Below are 17399 nucleotides of genomic sequence, written 5' to 3'. Positions count from 1 at the left end.
GTTCACTTAATAGGCCCCTCACCCCCAGTTCCTTAGACGCCCGCCTCTCTCCAGGGGCTCCGTACCCCCCTGAGGGCGGCGACTGACGACGCTCAGAAGGCGAGAAACGGCTCCCTAAGCCGCTCGCTGGGTCCCTCTCTCCCCACAATGCACCGGGGCCAGCAGGAAGGCCGCTCCGACCCCTAATTTTCCCGCGAATTCAGTTCAAAGAGGCGGCCGGGCCCGCGATCGGCAACGCGCACGGGCCAACCAAGCCGCGCCTCCGCGAGAAGCGCCTCCGCGTGACTGACGGGGGAATCCGCGGGCCAACAGGCTGGGCGGCCCGGCGGCGCGCGCTCCCGATGGCCAATCGGAGCGCCGGGAGGGGAAGTGGGCGGAGCGAGGCCAGGGTAGGGTGAGCGGCCTCCGAAGCGGAGCGGGGCTCTGAGGAGACACTTTTTTTTTTTTCCTCCCTCCTTCCCTCCTCTCCTCCTCCCTTCCCTTCCCCTCTCCTCCCCTCTCTCCTCCTTCCCCCCTCGGTCCGCCGGAGCCTGCTGGGGCGAGCGGTTGGTATTGCAGGCGCTCACTCTCCGGGGCCGCCCGGCGGGTAGCTGGCGGGGGGAGGAGGCAGGAACCGCGATGGCGCCTCAGAAGCACGGCGGTGGGGGAGGGGGCGGCTCGGGGCCCAGCGCGGGGTCCGGGGGAGGCGGCTTCGGGGGTTCGGCGGCGGTGGCGGCGGCGACGGCTTCGGGCGGCAAATCCGGCGGCGGGGGCTGTGGAGGCGGCGGCAGTTACTCGGCCTCCTCCTCGTCTTCCGCGGCGGCAGCGGCGGGGGCCGCCGTGTTACCGGTGAAGAAGCCGAAAATGGAGCACGTCCAGGCTGACCACGAGCTTTTCCTCCAGGCCTTTGAGAGTGAGTGTGTGCGAGGCTTTGAGGGCAGGGAGACGCACTCTTGCGGCACCGGGGGCTCAGGACTCTCGGCCGGGCCCCCTCCTCTCCGCGAGTGCACTTGGTTTGGGAGTGGAGGGAGGCTTCGCGGGGGATGTCCCCACGCCAGGGATTGCGGCTCCCCGGGACCCCAAGTCCTGGGCCTTTAGTGGAGGTGGGAGCGAGGTCCGGGTTGGGTTCTTGACTCCCCCACGGTCCGCAGGAGCGGTTCGGCGCGGGGGCCCCTCGTTAAGGGCAGGCTTTTGAGATGAGGTTGCACAGTTGGACTGAAGGTGCAGGGAGATCCCAGGACGAGTACTTGTTTTCTTTCATGCCTTTCGTACTCCAGAAGTACCGGGGTTTCGATTGTAGGTTTCGAGGGGGGCAAGAGTCAGCCTGGGAAGGGATGAATGCAGTGAGGCCGGCGAAATTGTCATGGGTCCGAAATGCCTGGGCACTAACTTGTGCTTCATCTTAACATGGCATCTTTTGATGCTTTAAATCTTTTGAAATATATCCACCCATTTTATGGACACGTAAACTGAGACAGGTAGTAGGCCAGCATCCTCTCTTGGAGAGGACCTCGGGAGCCCTGTCTTAACTTCCCGAACCTTAAGTCAGTTTCTGCTTTTAAAGGACTGTTTGGAGGGCGAAAACTAGGACTGACTTAGTGGAAACGGGAGCAAGGTGTCTGGAAACAAACAATAGGATTTATAAACAATATCACGACTATCAATATCACTTGTAACTGTTCTTTAATGATTGTTATATCCTGATTTTTTGCTTTTGTGTGGACATTATAATTTGGGCAATCTTAAACAGCTAAGTATCTTACAGAAACTGGAATAAACTCAGCTCTACCGCTGAATGTCTTTATTTACAATCTTACCGTGGCATATGTTAAGGGCATGGTATCAGCTGTGCTTGGAAAGACATATTACATTGTTTAATACCCCTCCTTCATTCTCTCTCATTAGTGCTTCATGAAATTCTAATTGGAATTTAATACTTGAAATTTCAGTTTTTACTGAAACGAATGTGAACCTGCTTCAGAGAGATTTCACGTTATTCCTTTGCTTAATATACTTTAAAAAATCTGGGACGTCTGATTAGAAATAGGATGGAGAACTGAAGGACAGACATGACAATAAACCTACTTATTTGTACTTCTTCTAAAACATCTTCTTTTAGTTTAACTTGAAACTAAAACGAACTGAAGAACAAGTGGAAATTTTTAAAGTTCTTTCTAAATCTTATGAAAAATCCTCCAAGAAAGTTTTAACTATTTGCTTTCTGATGCATCTACCTGGGAGGAATCAACTGCTATTAAGAACTAGATCTGGTCACCAAACAACTTGATTCTTTTCAACATTGGTCTTAGTTTCTGGGAAGTTTAAATGCTTTAGTGCAATTATTAATATAGTTACATTTAGTTTATTTTGATGTTTTTTAAAGAAATGTGATACTAATAGATCATTAATACAAGGTGGTATATGTCTTTATTTTTTTAACTTTAATCCAAGTCCTTTATTACAAATTTTAATTAATTTTAAACATTAAAAAGACTTTGGGACTCTTGTCAGTTGCACAGAAATATGTGTTGGTGGCAGTATTTATATGTTGAGATAATATTTACATTAAGTAAAACAAAAATTAAACAGGTTAAAAATACTTGGTGAATTTTAGTTACATGTAATGTCTTAGACTTCAATATTGACTGATTTTCATCATATCTATATTGGGATGTCTGGAAAATGATTTTATTCCATTTTAGCTGGTTACTATATGAAATTTTTAAATGGCCAATTAAAAAGTGAAATTTTCATTTTGTTTGGCAACAATAAATATTTATTTTGTTGAATATAGCTACCTTATGTCAGCTGCTTTTTGGAAAGAGATGGGTTACAAATAGTAAAATTAGCTAATTAAATGACTACAACTATTTGGTTCTTCACAATAACAGTAACCACCTCAGAAAGGTTTAAGAACAAGATTATGGAGAGCCTTGAGTTTAAAATAAATGTCGGTGAATTTTGTGACTGTGCCATAGATTGAATGTCTTTTGATATTGTGCATACTTATTTCCTTGATTTAAATAATTAGTACATAGTTTTCATACCAGGTGATTGGATTCTATTGGTTATAACATGGGCTGGGTTGATAGTTTCCTTAAAAATTAGTAAATTTAGATAATGTTTGGATTTTTGTTTTCTGTTACCTAGAACCAACACAGATCTATAGATTTCTTCGAACTCGAAATCTCATAGCAGTAAGTAGTCAATGAAATTCATCAATATTATTTCATTTTTATAATTTCATTTGTATTGTATTTTAATATTTTTAAAACTTTTTTTATAGCCAATATTTTTGCACAGAACTCTTACTTACATGTCTCATCGAAACTCCAGAACAAACATCAAAAGGTACATTTTATGAATCTTATTTCAAGCTGATCAAACCATCTGAAAGTTTTGTCTTAAAGTACTGTTTCTAATTACAGGTTAAATATGAAAACTGAAGTGAAATAGTGGCTAGTTGAATTGGGTGCAAAGTAATTTTTAATAGTATTATTTTTGGAATCCTAATTTATTTCAGTTTTTTCCTAGTAGAAATGATTTAGTAGTAAAGTGAATGAGGGGTGATTTTTATTGACTCGTATTTTCACTAGTTATTTTCAAATTTGGTAAAAGTCCAGGATTTAAATACTTACTAAGGGGCTTACTATCTTTGAGACATAAAATATAATGTTTAATTTTTTTTTTTTAATATTCTTTAGTTGTCAGTGGGTCTTTATTTTACTTATTTATATGTGGTGTTGGGAATCGAACCCAGTTCCTCACCCATGCTAGGCAAGCACTCCACCACTGAGCCAAACCCCAGCCCAAAGGGTTTTTTAAAAAATCTTATTTATTTATTTTTTTGGTGGAGTTCTTTTTTTTTTTTTTTTTTGTCTTTTTTGGAACTGGGGGTCCAACCCGGGGCTTTGCGAATGCAAGGCAGATGCTTTGCCACTGAGCTATATCCCAGCCCTTAATTTTTAAAAAATATTTCTTAATCTTTCTGTCTTATAGTGGAGTCAGGAGATGTGGTATGGTACACAGCTTATTTTTGGCATTTAACATTTATGACTTAGCCAAATGTAATCATGGAATGTGTTTCTTGTCCTATGTGCAAGATTATATTTATTGAGTATATCAAGTTAACAAGTTAAATTTAAAAGAACTATCAAACATTTAGTATGTTATAGTCTTAAAACCATTAAGCTATTTCAATAGACTTTGAAACTCCCTAGGAGACTCCTAGTTATTAAATAGGCATCACATTTATATAGCAAGATCTAGTTTTATAGATTTATTAAAGTATATTTTAAAGAATTGACATTAAAATAATTTGTCTTTTAACAGTCTAAGGTGAGAGACAGAAAGAGAAAACATTGTGTTCAGAAGGTGAAAATTGCTAAGGATCCAAATAAGTAGGAAGGGTGTGATGAAGTAGGTAACAGAACCTATCTACTCTGTTGATTAATACCAGGGTACAGCAGACGTTTTTCGTAAAAGGACTAGATAGTAAATATTTTAGGTTTTTTGTGGCCAGGAGGCAAAATCAAGGATATTATGCAGGTGCTTAATATAAACAACAGCACCAAAAAAAAAAAAAAAAAATCCCCAGTTCTTTTACTGATGAAATTCAATATTACAATACAAAGTAAAATATTTTGTAATAAGCCTACAAGTAAGAAATGTAGAATCCTTTTGAGATAACATTTTGCTTAATTGGGGTTCAGAGTTAAGTGTTTTCTGTCATCAGATCAGTTGCCAATGTTTTTTCTGTTAAAATTATTCTTGGGGGCTGGGGTTGAGCTCAGTGGTAGAGTACTTGCCTAGCACATGTGAGGCACTGAATTTCATCCTCAGCATTCATAAAAATAAATAAATAGAATAAATGTATTGTGTCCATCTACAACTTAAAAAAAAATCATTCTTAGTTTGTGGATTAAACTGTGTAGTCAGCCATAGTTTGCTGACCCTTGATTCATTTTATAGAACTAAGAAAATTTGATTAAATTAACCTTTTTCTTTCACTAAGTTATTTTAAAATTTTTATTCTTTGGGACCAGGGATTGAATCCTTGGGCTTTTTACCACCATGCCACATCCCCAGTCCTTTTTATTTTTTATTTTGAGTCAGGATATCATTAGATTGCTTACAGCTTTGCAAGTTGCTGAGTCTGGCTTCGAACCTGCAATACTGCCTCAGTTTCCTGGGCTGCTGGGATTACAGGGGTGTGCTACCATGCCTGGCTAAATTATATTTAATATGGATAGTCAGTTGAGTTAAGATATTGCCTAATTTTAATTTTAAAAGTGATTAAGTTCTTAAAGAATAAGTGTATTAATCCATAAATGGATTACAAATATACATTTAAAATCTTACCTTTTTCTTCCTTTGTGGTACTGGGGATCGAACCCATGGCCTTGCACTTACTAGGCAAGCATTGTTCCATTGAGCTACATCCCCAGCCCTTTTTGTTTTATTTTGAGACAGGATCCTGCTAAGTTTTTAGCCCAGGCTGGCCTCAAACTTTCCAGTCTTCCTACCTCAGCCTCTCAAGTAGCTGGGATTACAGCAGTGTGCTACCATGCCAAGTTTTTCATTTCCTTATCATGTTTGTTTATTAGACTGTCTCATTTTGGAATATATTGTGTTCAGTAGATGGATAGTTTAAAAAACTTGGTAGTACGGGGCTGAGGATGTGGCTCAAGCGGTAGCGCGCTCGCCTGGCGTGCGTGCGGCCTGGGTTCGATCCTCAGCACCACATACAAACAGAGATGTTGTGTCCGACAAATACTAAAAAATAAATATTAAAATTCTCTCTCTCTCCCTCTCAAAAAAAAATAAAAATAAAAAATAAAAAACTTGGTAGTATAAACTGATTTTCTTAATTATTGCCATTTAGATTTTAAAATTTTTGCGGTTTGGGGATTTTTAAGCAACTTTCTAGCCAAAAAACAAAACAAAAAAACATTTATTCTTTCTTTATTATTGGTGCTGGAAATTGAATTCAGGAGCACTTTATCACTGAGCTGCATCCCAACTCTTATATTTTGAGACAAGATCCTGCTAAATTGCCTCTGCTAACCTTGAACTTCTAATCTTCTGCCTCACTGCATGCCTCACTGCATGCACTGTTGTGTTTGCCTAGCCAAGAAACATCAAACTCTCCTTTATTTCCATTAAGAAATGAATAGACATTGGTTAAACTCTCTTATTATATACCTGACTTTATATATTGGACTTTAAGAGTAATTGTGTGTGTGTGTGTGTGTGTGTGTGTGTACTGGGGGTTAAATCAAGGAGTGAGCCACATCCCCAGTCCTTTTAATTTTTTAATCTTTATTTTATTTATTTGTTTTTATGTGGTGCTGAGAGGATCAAACCCAGGGCCTCGCATGCTGGGCAAGCGCTTTACTGCTGAGCCACAATCCCAGCCCCAGTCCTTTTTATTTTTTGAAACATGGTTTTGCTAAGTTGCTGAGGCTGGTTTTGAATTTGTAATCCTCCTGCTTCAGCCTCCCTTCACTGGAATTACAGGTGTGTGCTACCATGCCCAGTTTTAAGAGTAATTTGTAGCAAATTGTAGGCCAACCCTTTGTATCTTCAGATGAATACTATTGTCTCTTCAAAGTAGTTGGTGACTTTGGGGGGCTGGGGATGTATGTAGCTCTATGGTAGAATGCTTGGATAGCATGTGTGAGGCCCTGGTTTCAGTCCCTAGCATAATAAACAAAAGCATTAGTGACTTTTAAAGGTAGCAGATTTAGCAATGATTGTGGTCTTTTCGCAAATTATTTTTGGAACTCCTTTTTACTATAACACCATATATATGTACATATGTGTATGTGTGTGTATATATATGTATATACACACACACATATATAATTTTTTTTTTTTGGTGGGGACTTTGTGTGTGCTAGGCAAATATGTTATACCACTGAGCTACATCTTCAGCCCAGTATCTGTTATTGGAACAAGCATGTTATTCCCTTGGAAGTCATACTGTCAGTTGTAATTTTACCCTTCGTGTATCGGTAAAACTCATTTCATATTTTAGTCTTAATACTTTACAGAGGTATTCAAATTCTATAGGCTAACACTATTCTGATGCAGTAGAACTTAAGGTAAGGAGAAAGGCTTTGAGTCCATTTTATTAGATTTTATGTAAACTACTTCTGAACCCTCCCAAGAAAATTTTCAGAAATTTCTTGAATTTTTAAATGTTCTCCTTTTTGATGACCTTTTGATAACCATTTCCCTTATTAAAGCTGAGCTACAGTAGCATTGCCTTTCTGCAGAACAGAAATACTTGGTGTTGGGGGAGGAACTGCTTTTCTATAGTTGTTCATGTGGTTTGTTTTTTCTTAAGAAGGTAGGGTTGCCTTTATGATTGTATCTGTTTCAAGTGGTTGTTACTATTCAGTTCTCTTATTCATTTCTTCTGCATAAAACTTCATAATGTTAGAAGAGATGAACCTTGGGACTTAGTCTTACCTTTATTAAAGACAGAATTTCTTTTTTTTTTTTTTAATAATTAGTCTATTTTATTATTAGTTGCTGTTGTTAATCTCTTATTGAGTGTAATTTACAAGTTAAACTTTATTACAGTTATGAAAAACATAATAGGAAAAACACAGTATAATCGGTCTCCAAATCCATGGAGTCCATATACACATGATGGGCATCTGTGGAGTCAACCAACTGCAAGACAGAATTTCTTAATCATTACATAAACATATTATATCTAAAAATTTCCAGGGCTGGGGTTGTGGCTCAGAGGTAGAGCGCTCACCTATCGTATGTGAGGCACTGGTCACCACATAAAAATAAAGGTATTGTGTCCACCTATAACTAAAAAATAAATATTAAAAAAAATTTCCAGTAACTTTAAACCCTCCTTAATAATAACTTTTCAGCATTTATATTGAACTGTTTTTGTAGCTTGCCTAGAATAGTTCATTTTTCTTCTTCTCTCATCTGTGGAGATTAAGAAATGAATTGCCATCATTCGTAAAGCATTTCTTGCTAGACTATTGGGTTAAACTTCAAAATTGAAGTTTTTTAGTTACTCTAAACAAAGAAGTTTTTTTTAAAAAAAGATCTTTTGTTAATAGAGACTTCTCAATCACTGGAATATAGACTATCAGTACTGCTGTTCCAATGTTTTATTGTAATATATTTACATTATTTTATATTAACATTTCTCTATTAATAATTTTCATTATAGTAATTGAATATAGTAGTTGTTTTGAGGTCTAGGGTTGTAACTCAGTGGTAGAGCACAGTCCCTAGTCCTGCCCCCCAAAAAAAGTGACAATAGCTGTTTTTGAGTAATGAGCCTGGCCTCAGTTTCTCTTATCTGCATTCAAGCATTATAATGTCATAAGTAAATTTTGAGTACAGTAAAATTTCAAGTCCCAAATTTGAAGAGAACACATAAGAGGGTATAAAGAGAAATATTTGGGATTGAGAATGTAGCTCAGTGACAAAGCACTTGACTAGCACACACTGGACCCTGGGTTTGATTCCTAGCACTGCAAAAAATAAAATCGCATAGGATTTCAGTGTGGCCTAGCCTGAAATTCACTTAAGAAAAGAGAAACATTTCTTTACAATTAACAAATTATATGTGGATAAAGTTTTTCACCTCTATCTCTAGGAGATACCAAAATCTACCTTGAGAAGTAAAATGAGATTTGTTTTACAACCCATTCAATCTTTAATTGCTTTGGGAGATTTTACTTCAGTTTCTGTTTTGTGAAAAAATTACTTTTTTCTCGTAAAAGTATCAAGTTAAAGATAATAAGCAGTTTTATCATTTGATGGATATGTCCTCTAATTTCAAATTTTTACATGACTTTTTAAAAACTGTCTCTTTAGTATGACATTATTCAACTGTAACCTTTGAGGATGTTTTATAAACTTTGGTATACTTTATAGAATATCCATTTTTATGTGATGCTGCTAGTTCTTCTTTGTTGGGTTGCTTTAAAGAAGTATGGTATGAATGCTTCAAAATACACATAATTTGCCTTTGTTTCACCTAGTTTAATAGATATTTGAATACCTACCAAGAATAGGGCACTATGCCGAACACTACTTGCTTGAAGAGAGGCAATCACTGCCCTTCAGGAGCTTATAATCTATATGAGAAAATAAAATATTTACACAGATTTCACAGGTAGGAGACTGTGTCAAAAGAAATATAAATCAAATGCCATGGTAAAGAGGAATCACTCATTTGGGAATAATTACAAAAGATTTTATGACAAAGCATGTTTGCTGTGTTGTAACATACGCGTTTTAATAGTACTCATTGTTACAGCGAACCCTTCATAATTTATCTAGGTAAAAATAATCAAAATCAGATTTCCATCTAGCCTGTTATAGTGAAAATAAAGTGTAATTTGTTTGTTCTTTCCCAGTTGAGAAGTGATTATTTTGTTTATCTGTTTCTTCCAGGAAGACATTTAAAGTTGATGATATGTTATCAAAAGTAGAGAAAATGAAAGGAGAGCAAGAATCTCATAGGTAAGATAACTTATTAGTTTATATTAAGTGATGTATTTGAGGAAAGAGGAAAACCTAATAGTGATCATTTCCCTAGTGATCACCTCAGTTCTGTTGGGAATTGGAAGGAATCTTAGAGGTCAGTTGGCCCAAATTCAACCCAACTCAGGAATTAATTTTTGTAGTGACCCTGAAAAGAGAATTCTTAAGCCTTAGCTTGAATATCTACAATGTGTAGGAACTCACTATTTGTGAGGCAGTTGTGTTTGTTATTGTTTATTGCCAACTTGTGACATTTTGGATAAAAATCTGTAATTTCTGCAGTTCATCTCACCTGAGGGAGTGGAGAATCACATTTCTGTGCTAGGTACTTCACAGTGTCACATCTCTTCTAAATAATCATCTTCATATTCTATCCTTTCCTTTCTCTTATTTAAATATCATGCGAAATATAATTTTATGACCCTTTTGACAGAACCTACTTATCGTACACTTTCAAATGTATAACTAGAACTAATTGCTTAATATTCTTTATTATTATGTTGGGGATTGAATCAGGGGTACTCTATCATTGAGCTATATCCCAGCCCTTTTTAGTTTTATTTTTAGACAGAGTCTCACTAAATTACCCAGGCTGTCCTTGAACTTGGGATATTCCTGCCTTAATCTTTTAAGTAATGGGAATTATAGGTGTGCTAATCCCAGATGTGTAATCTCAAGTAGCTGGGATTACACATCTGGGTAATCCTTTATATTCTGATTAGTTTATTATTTCCTTACTCTAGATGATATGCATTTTTAAATTCTGTTTTTATCTTTGACATTCAAACTAAAAAGTGAATATTCTTCTAAAGAGAAACAGGAACTTGTGTGGTGGTTATTCATTCATTGACTGCTTTTAGAGAGAATGAAGAACTAGAAAATATGGATCTCCCCCCACCCCCCCAGTGCTTGAACCCAGGGCATTGTGTCATAGGCAAGTGCTCTATACCACTGAGCCACATTCCCAGTCCTTTTCAAAAAACGGAGTTAGGAAATTGTTACAATGTATTTTTCTTTTTCTTTTTAATCCATTTTACAGTTTTGATAAGATATATGCTTAACAGTGCTGCATTTGTTTTCTTATTGTTTTAGTGACTGATAAAAGATTTCATTTTTCTTTGTAGTTGGCTTATATCTTGAGTTGGCTATTGAATTAGTTGATTATGTTATTTAAATTATAAAAACAACAGTTTTGTTTTATATCTTGTATTCTTATAGGATTGAAGTGTAATTTGTACTTCAATATGTAGGTAAATTCTGACTTGCAAATAAGGTATGGCGGTCAACTCTGGAATCTTAAATCTTTACCTAGACTATGTACTTTTTTTGTGGGCATTGGTGTGTGTGTGGGGGGGAATGGGAGTTTAACACAGGAGGCACTTCACCACTGAGCTACATCCCCTGGCCCTTTTATTTTTTATTTTGAGACGGTCTCACTAAATTGCTTAGGACCTTGCTAAATTGCTGAGGTTGGCCTTGAACTTGCAATCCTCCTGCCTCAGTTTCCCAAATCCTTGGGGTTGTAGGTATGTGCCCTTGCGCCTGGCTCTATGTACTCTTTAAAATAGAACTGAAAATATTGCCAGTGCCTTGCACACTTACCTTTTGCTGGAATTGCTATTCCAGATGCTTAGTTGGTTGTCTACTCTTGGGCTAGGTCTTGGGATGCTCAGGGTCTTTTTTGTGGAATCCAGAGCCTTTGTGCAGTCTGAGCATGTGTTTTACCACTTAGCTATATCCCCAGCCTCCTCAGGGCCTTTTTTTACTTAGAGCCTGATCTGACTGCTCGCTTCTTTTCTTGACCACCTAAGTATAAAGTGTCCTCTAGACCTTTCAGGTTTCAAATGAGAATGACGAGTGAGCCAATAATAATAATAAGAAAACTAGACTCTTTTCTTAATTTTCCCTATTAAAATTCTAGTTCATCACTGCTAAACTATTATTATCTCATTGTCATTGTCTTTGATAAATATTACAGAGCTTCCCTAAGAATGTGTGTTATGAGGGAGATAATACCGGTCAGTTCTTTGTACATAATTATTCTTCCAATAACTTTTGTTCTTTTTGACCTTGTGGGTTCAACGTAAAGAACCAAATCTAAGGATTACATTAAAATTCCTACTTATAATTTGGAAGACAAAATTTTCAGTCTTTAGGATCTAGCTGTTTCAGTGAGAGATTTTTATGAATGTCTCAGTCTTGCTCCTAGGGATACTAGATGCATTGGGAAAGTGCTTCATTTTAAGTTTACTTGCCAGACCCTCAAGTTATTTAAGTGTATTTCTCATCTCAAAGTAACCCTATTTCTATTGTACTAAACTTTTTCACACAGGGTTGTAAGAAGTACATTATATACCAGTAAATAATGCCAGCACTATAAAACTTTGCTTATAAAAATCTATTGTCAAATTTGTTCTTAAAAAAGAACAAAGCAAGGGTTGGGGTGGTGGCTCAGTGGTGGAGCCCTTATCTAGCATGTGTGAGACCCTGAGTTCGATTCTCAGCATCACATATAAATAAATAAAATAAAGGTCTATTGACAACTAAAAAAAAAAAATTAAGAAAAAAGAACAAAGCAAGTCTTTGTTGTTTGTGACATTAATTAGAAGTTAAAATCTGAAATCATAATATAAAAGCATTTCTCTTCTGTGTTCTCTGTACCATCTCAGACACAGGGATCTCCTTGAGTTTAATTGGATACTGCATCTGTTTAACATCAGTAGTCTAGGCATTTTGTACTGAAATTCTTTTTCTTTCTTTCCTTTTTGTTTTTGGTACTGGGGATTTAACCCAGGGGCACTTTAACACTGAACTATATAGCCAGTGCTTTTTATTTTTTGAGACAGGGTCTCACCAAGTTGCTCAGGACCTCATTAAATTGCTCAGGCTAGCCTCGAATTTGTTATCCTCCTGCATATGCTATCATGCCTGGCTTGGAGTTCTTGTTTTTTCTGTACTTCCAAAGTTGTAATGTCTCTATTCCAAAGCCCAGTATATTTAATCCCCAGAACTCAATGTGATAATCATTATACACAATAATACCATAGTACTATAGCCTAAAATTTAAGTACAAATTCCTGAGATGATTATGACATTTATAGCAACTTCTATTCTAAACCCAAATCCTATCTTTATTTGTGTAAAAGCAGTTGGTATTCCATGGTCATCATCATCTTTCTTATTTTATTTTAATTTTTTTGTAATTGTAGATGGACAGAATGCCTTTTTAAATTTATTTTTTATTCAGTTCTAAGGATTGAACCCGGTGCCTCACATGTGCTAGGCAAGTGCTCTGCTACTGAGATATAGCCCCAGCTCTCATGGCTTTTAAATTTGTTTGTTTCTTTATGGGGGTTGGGTTACCAGGAATAGAACTCAGGGGCATTCTACCACTGAGCCACATCTTCGGCTCTATTTTGTTATTTTATTTAGAGAGAGTGTCTCACTGAGTTGTTTAGTGCCTGGATGTTTGCTGAGGCTGACTTTGAACTCACAATCCTCCTGCCTCAGCCTCCTGAGCTGCTGGGATTACAGGCATCTGCCATCATGCCTGGTTTATGCTTAATTTTTTGTGGGAGTACTGGGGATTGAACCCAGGAATGCTGTGCCATTGAGCCACACCCCTAGCCCTTTTTTAATTTTTAATTTCGAGACAGGGTTACACTAAGTTGCTTTGGGCCTTGCTAAAGCTGGCCTTGAATTTGGTGATCTTCATACCTCAGCCTCCCGATCCCTTGGGGTTACAGGCAGGCACCACTGTGTCTGGCTAATACTTTAGATCCAAGTTCTTGGAAATCATTTGCAAAAACGTTAGTAGAAGGAGACAATAGAAAACATGTATATATTTTGTGTTTCTTTTTTCCTTTTTCTAAGGTATCAGTCAATCTGTGATACTAGACCAAAATTGTCATTTGTAACCTTAAAACTCAATTTTTAAAAATATTTTTTAGTTTTTGATGGACCTTTATTTTATTTATTTATATATGATGCTGAGAATCCAACCCAGTGCGTCACACATGCTAGGCAAGCATGCTACCACTGAGCCACAACCTCAGCTCCAAAACTCAATTAAAAAAAATATTTTTATTAGTTATTGATGGACCTTTACTTATTTATTTGTTTGTATGTGGTGCTGAGAATCAAACCCAGGGCCTCACACATGCTAGGCAAGCGCTCTACCACTAAGCCATAGCCACAGCCCCAAAACTCAATTTGTAACCTTAAAATTCAATAAAACCCACCATCTGTGCCCCAAAAGAAAAAAAAATTCTTTTTTCTTTCTTTCCTTTCTTTCTCTCTCTCTCTCTTTTTTTTTTTTTTTTTTTTTTTTTGAGTAGCTTTTGAAAATTTCAGAACTAGCAAATTTTAGAAACTCATTATGGTTATACCTTTGGTTCCCAGGTTTTCCTGATGTTTCTTCTTGCTTTTTTGGTGTGGTTAGGTATATTTTAAATATCTTTATTTTCCTTTTAGGATGGCTTATATGATATCTTCTCTAACTCTTATTTCTGGCACTCTAATTTTGAATGTATGGGGACCAAGCATTGCTTGTTAGAATAAATATCTCTTGCTTTTCTGTAGTTATTAATCTAGCAGGGTATACCTGCCAATATTGGAATTCTCTAGTCCAAAGAGTTGGAATAATTCTTAAACTTTTAAGTGCATTTCCATAGAGAAAACACATCCTGAGAAGATTTTCAGATTGGAGTTGCTTACAAATGTGTTTGCAGGGGCAATGAAAAGTAGAATGTTTCCTCTCTTCTTTGTTCTGCTTTCATTTCTAGCCCAGTGTTAGTAGTTGGAGAAATCCCCTCAAAAGATACCTTTTATTGGGGGTATTTTCAAGCCTATTTTTTCAGTAGTGTCACAAGGCAAAGTGTTTTTTGTTTTATTTCATCTTGTTTTAGTTTTTCAGTTCTGGGGATTGAACCCAAGGCCTTGTGCATCCTTGGCAAGTACTATATCCCTAGCACTATATCCCTAGCCCTCAAGTGCCTTTTATCAGTGTTTTTTGTTAATATCCAAACTTTTGAGTTAATAATCTTCCCTTCCTAAACATTCCCTATTATAAGCATCTTTTTGTACAGAAACAAGGTCTGGGGGGTCCAATTTCCTTAGGCTTCCATTTCCCAGGTTTGTATATAAGCCCTAGGGGATATAATGGTGATCAAAACACATCTGTCTTTTTTTAAAAATCGATTTTTTAATAAACAACAGCAGAATGCATTACAATTCATATTACGCATACAGAGCATAATTTTTCATACTTCTGATTGTATATAAAGTATACTCACACCAATTCCAAAACACGATCTGTCTTTATGGAGCATAATGTTTAGGAGGAAAGACATAATGAATAAAATTATAATTGTGGGAAAGAAAAGTATGGGGAAGCCATGAGTATATAAAATAGAAGACACAGCTCTCTTGGATATGGAAATAGTGATGGTGAAAGCCATGATTTGAAAGATGGACACAGGCTGGTCTGAGTGCAGTGGTGTATGAACATAAGAATAAAATGGGGAGGGAGAATGAACAGGTAGATGGTTTCAGAAAAAAAAAAAAGAATATGGTAAATATAGCCTTTGAGGCAAGAAGAGTGGCATGGAAAGAGTCTTGAATAGATGACCATGGACAGATAATACAGTTTTGTAGGATATGTAAGAATATCTTCTTTGAGCCTGTTGTAACACATGCCTTTTCCCTACAGTTATTTTGGAAAGTGATCCATTTATGTGTAATAGACATACACCATTCCCACATCCAACTTAATCTTCTCACTTACAAAATGTTTTCATCTGAGTCTGAACCCTATATTTGGGGAGCCTGGATTCCAGAATAATGGGCTCAATGTAGTCTCCAACTCCTCAGCTTTATATATCATAGGATAAATTCTATAAGAAAAGTTGAATGGCTGCTATCTAGCAGTATAAATGCCAAGTAGCTTATCAACTTGTGCTGTTTTGAGGTAATCATAGCCATGACCCTGGAAGCAAAGCTTTTTACCTGCCATTATCAGATTAGTGTGTATAAACTGGAGATACTGATCTTGGTCTCTTTTCGGCATATAAACATTGATATCTTTCTTGGATCTGGCTATTAAAATTTGGAGTTCTAACATGAATCATGTTTCAAAATGTTAGTCTCTTTTAACTTATTCTGCAGACTGATTGAAAACTGTCAGATGTTTGAGTTTAGAATGTACTATTCCAAAATTGCAAATGTTTCATCAACTTTTGTATTAGTAGATTATAATTATACATATTAGTGCAATTCATATTACATATTTGTGTATGCACACAGTATAAAAATATAATTTGGTCAGTCATGTAAAAACATGGAATAGTTTGCATGTCGTCTTTCTGCAGAGGCCATGCTAATCTTTTCTATATCATTTCAATTTTGGTACGTGTACTGTCGAAGCAAGCACCTTCATCCATTTTCTTTCATCTATATTGCTTATTTCCTAAGAATGTATGGACAGGAAACATGATCTAAATCCTTATCTGATATCTTTTTTCTGCTCATCTAAACTAGATTCTTTGTAGCCTAAATAAAACCAAATTGGTCTTTTTTTTTTTAATTTTTAATATTTATTTTTTAGTTTTCTGCGGACACAACATCTTTGTTTGTATGTGGTGCTGAGGATTGAACCCAGGCCGCACGCATGCCAGGCGAGCGCGCTACCGCTTGAGCCACATCCCCAGCCCCCAAATTGGTCTTACATGATTTTTTTCCCCCTTTCTTTATCTGATCCAGCTTAAACAGTTAGGATATGGACATAGTAGCTATAAGAGGGAAGAGAAAAAGGGGGAAAAAACCACCTATGAAAAAAAGGGGAAGAAACCACCTATGCAAGTGAAAATGGTTACACTTATTCTAGATTATATATATGTATATATAGTGTATCCTTTGAGGTGGGAGTTTGGGGGGAATCTTGTACAGCAAACCATATTCCCATTGTTAATTTCAAGCCTTTTTTATATTGATACTTTTATTTGTAAAATACATTGCTCATGCTCAAGATATTTTCACACTGTTAAATTTCTATACAGTTTTTGTTATTGTAAGTTTCTATTTTGTTTTGTTTTTTACCACTGAGCTACATACCCAGTTCTTTTTATTTTTAAGACAGAGTCTCACTAAATTGCTGAGGCTGGCCTTGAAACTGCAATCCTCTTCCTTCCGGCTAAATTTCTAAAAAGGTTTTAAAGTCTTATTCTCAATTTCTTACATTATTGTGGAATGGTAAGTGTACCTAATAACCTCAATTTACAGCCACATTTTGAATAATACTATTTAAATATTTTCTAGAGTAGATAATAATACAAGATGTTTCTGGCATGTCACAGCTGGAACTTAGAATTTGGAATCACATTTCCCAGAAAAAACAGCGTAAATACTATTAATATCACAGTGTAATGGGCCATGAACCCTGACCTTCAAAAACTATTACTCTAGGAGGACATTCTTATCCTTTACAAAAAGCATTTATTAAGTGTCTTTCTGTAAGACACTGCTAGGGACACCAATAAAATATAAAGATTTCAAAAGAATGTGTATGCAGGAATAGTGACAGTAATAAATAAAAGTGTTTATATAAAGTAAAGAGGTTATACTTAAGTTCTGGATGGGTGGGCTTGGCGTCTTGGTAAAATGAGAGAATACTGGATCTGTTATTTTATGCAAACTTCACAATCTTAACAGAGGTAATTGTACTCATAGGTATCGGGTCACAACTAAGAACTGAACCAGAAGTGAAATTGGAATTTTCTGGTTCTTTTATCATTCTATTTTCTCATGTAAAGCTTTAATGAAGATAATAAGAAATGAAATCATATTATAGACAGTGATTAGACAATGGATTTGGTAGTTGGGGTACTAAT

General features: G+C 36.7%; 1 protein-coding gene and 1 pseudogene across 2 annotated transcripts in view; one reads left to right on the top strand and one right to left on the bottom strand.

The window, feature by feature from the left end:
* The first annotated feature begins 400 nt into the window (after window positions 1-400).
* Suz12 (SUZ12 polycomb repressive complex 2 subunit) overlaps window positions 401-17399 on the top strand; it is a 49065-nt gene continuing 32066 nt past the window's right edge. Inside the window, exons 1-4 of one of the 2 annotated variants that reach the window (XM_076869303.1) lie at window positions 401-892; window positions 3130-3176; window positions 3266-3330; window positions 9424-9492. In XM_076869303.1, coding sequence (XP_076725418.1) covers window positions 619-892; window positions 3130-3176; window positions 3266-3330; window positions 9424-9492 — 455 coding nt within the window. In that variant the 5' untranslated portion in view covers window positions 401-618. The remainder of the gene's footprint in view (window positions 893-3129; window positions 3177-3265; window positions 3331-9423; window positions 9493-17399) is intronic. The other variant, XM_076869302.1, reaches the window with a different exon arrangement.
* LOC143411043 (U6 spliceosomal RNA) lies at window positions 15845-15943 on the bottom strand (annotated as a pseudogene).

Source organism: Callospermophilus lateralis, chromosome 11 (assembly GCF_048772815.1).
Source record: "Callospermophilus lateralis isolate mCalLat2 chromosome 11, mCalLat2.hap1, whole genome shotgun sequence".
NCBI classification, from domain to species: Eukaryota; Metazoa; Chordata; class Mammalia; order Rodentia; family Sciuridae; genus Callospermophilus; species Callospermophilus lateralis.
This window is presented reverse-complemented; position numbering and strand designations above follow the sequence as displayed.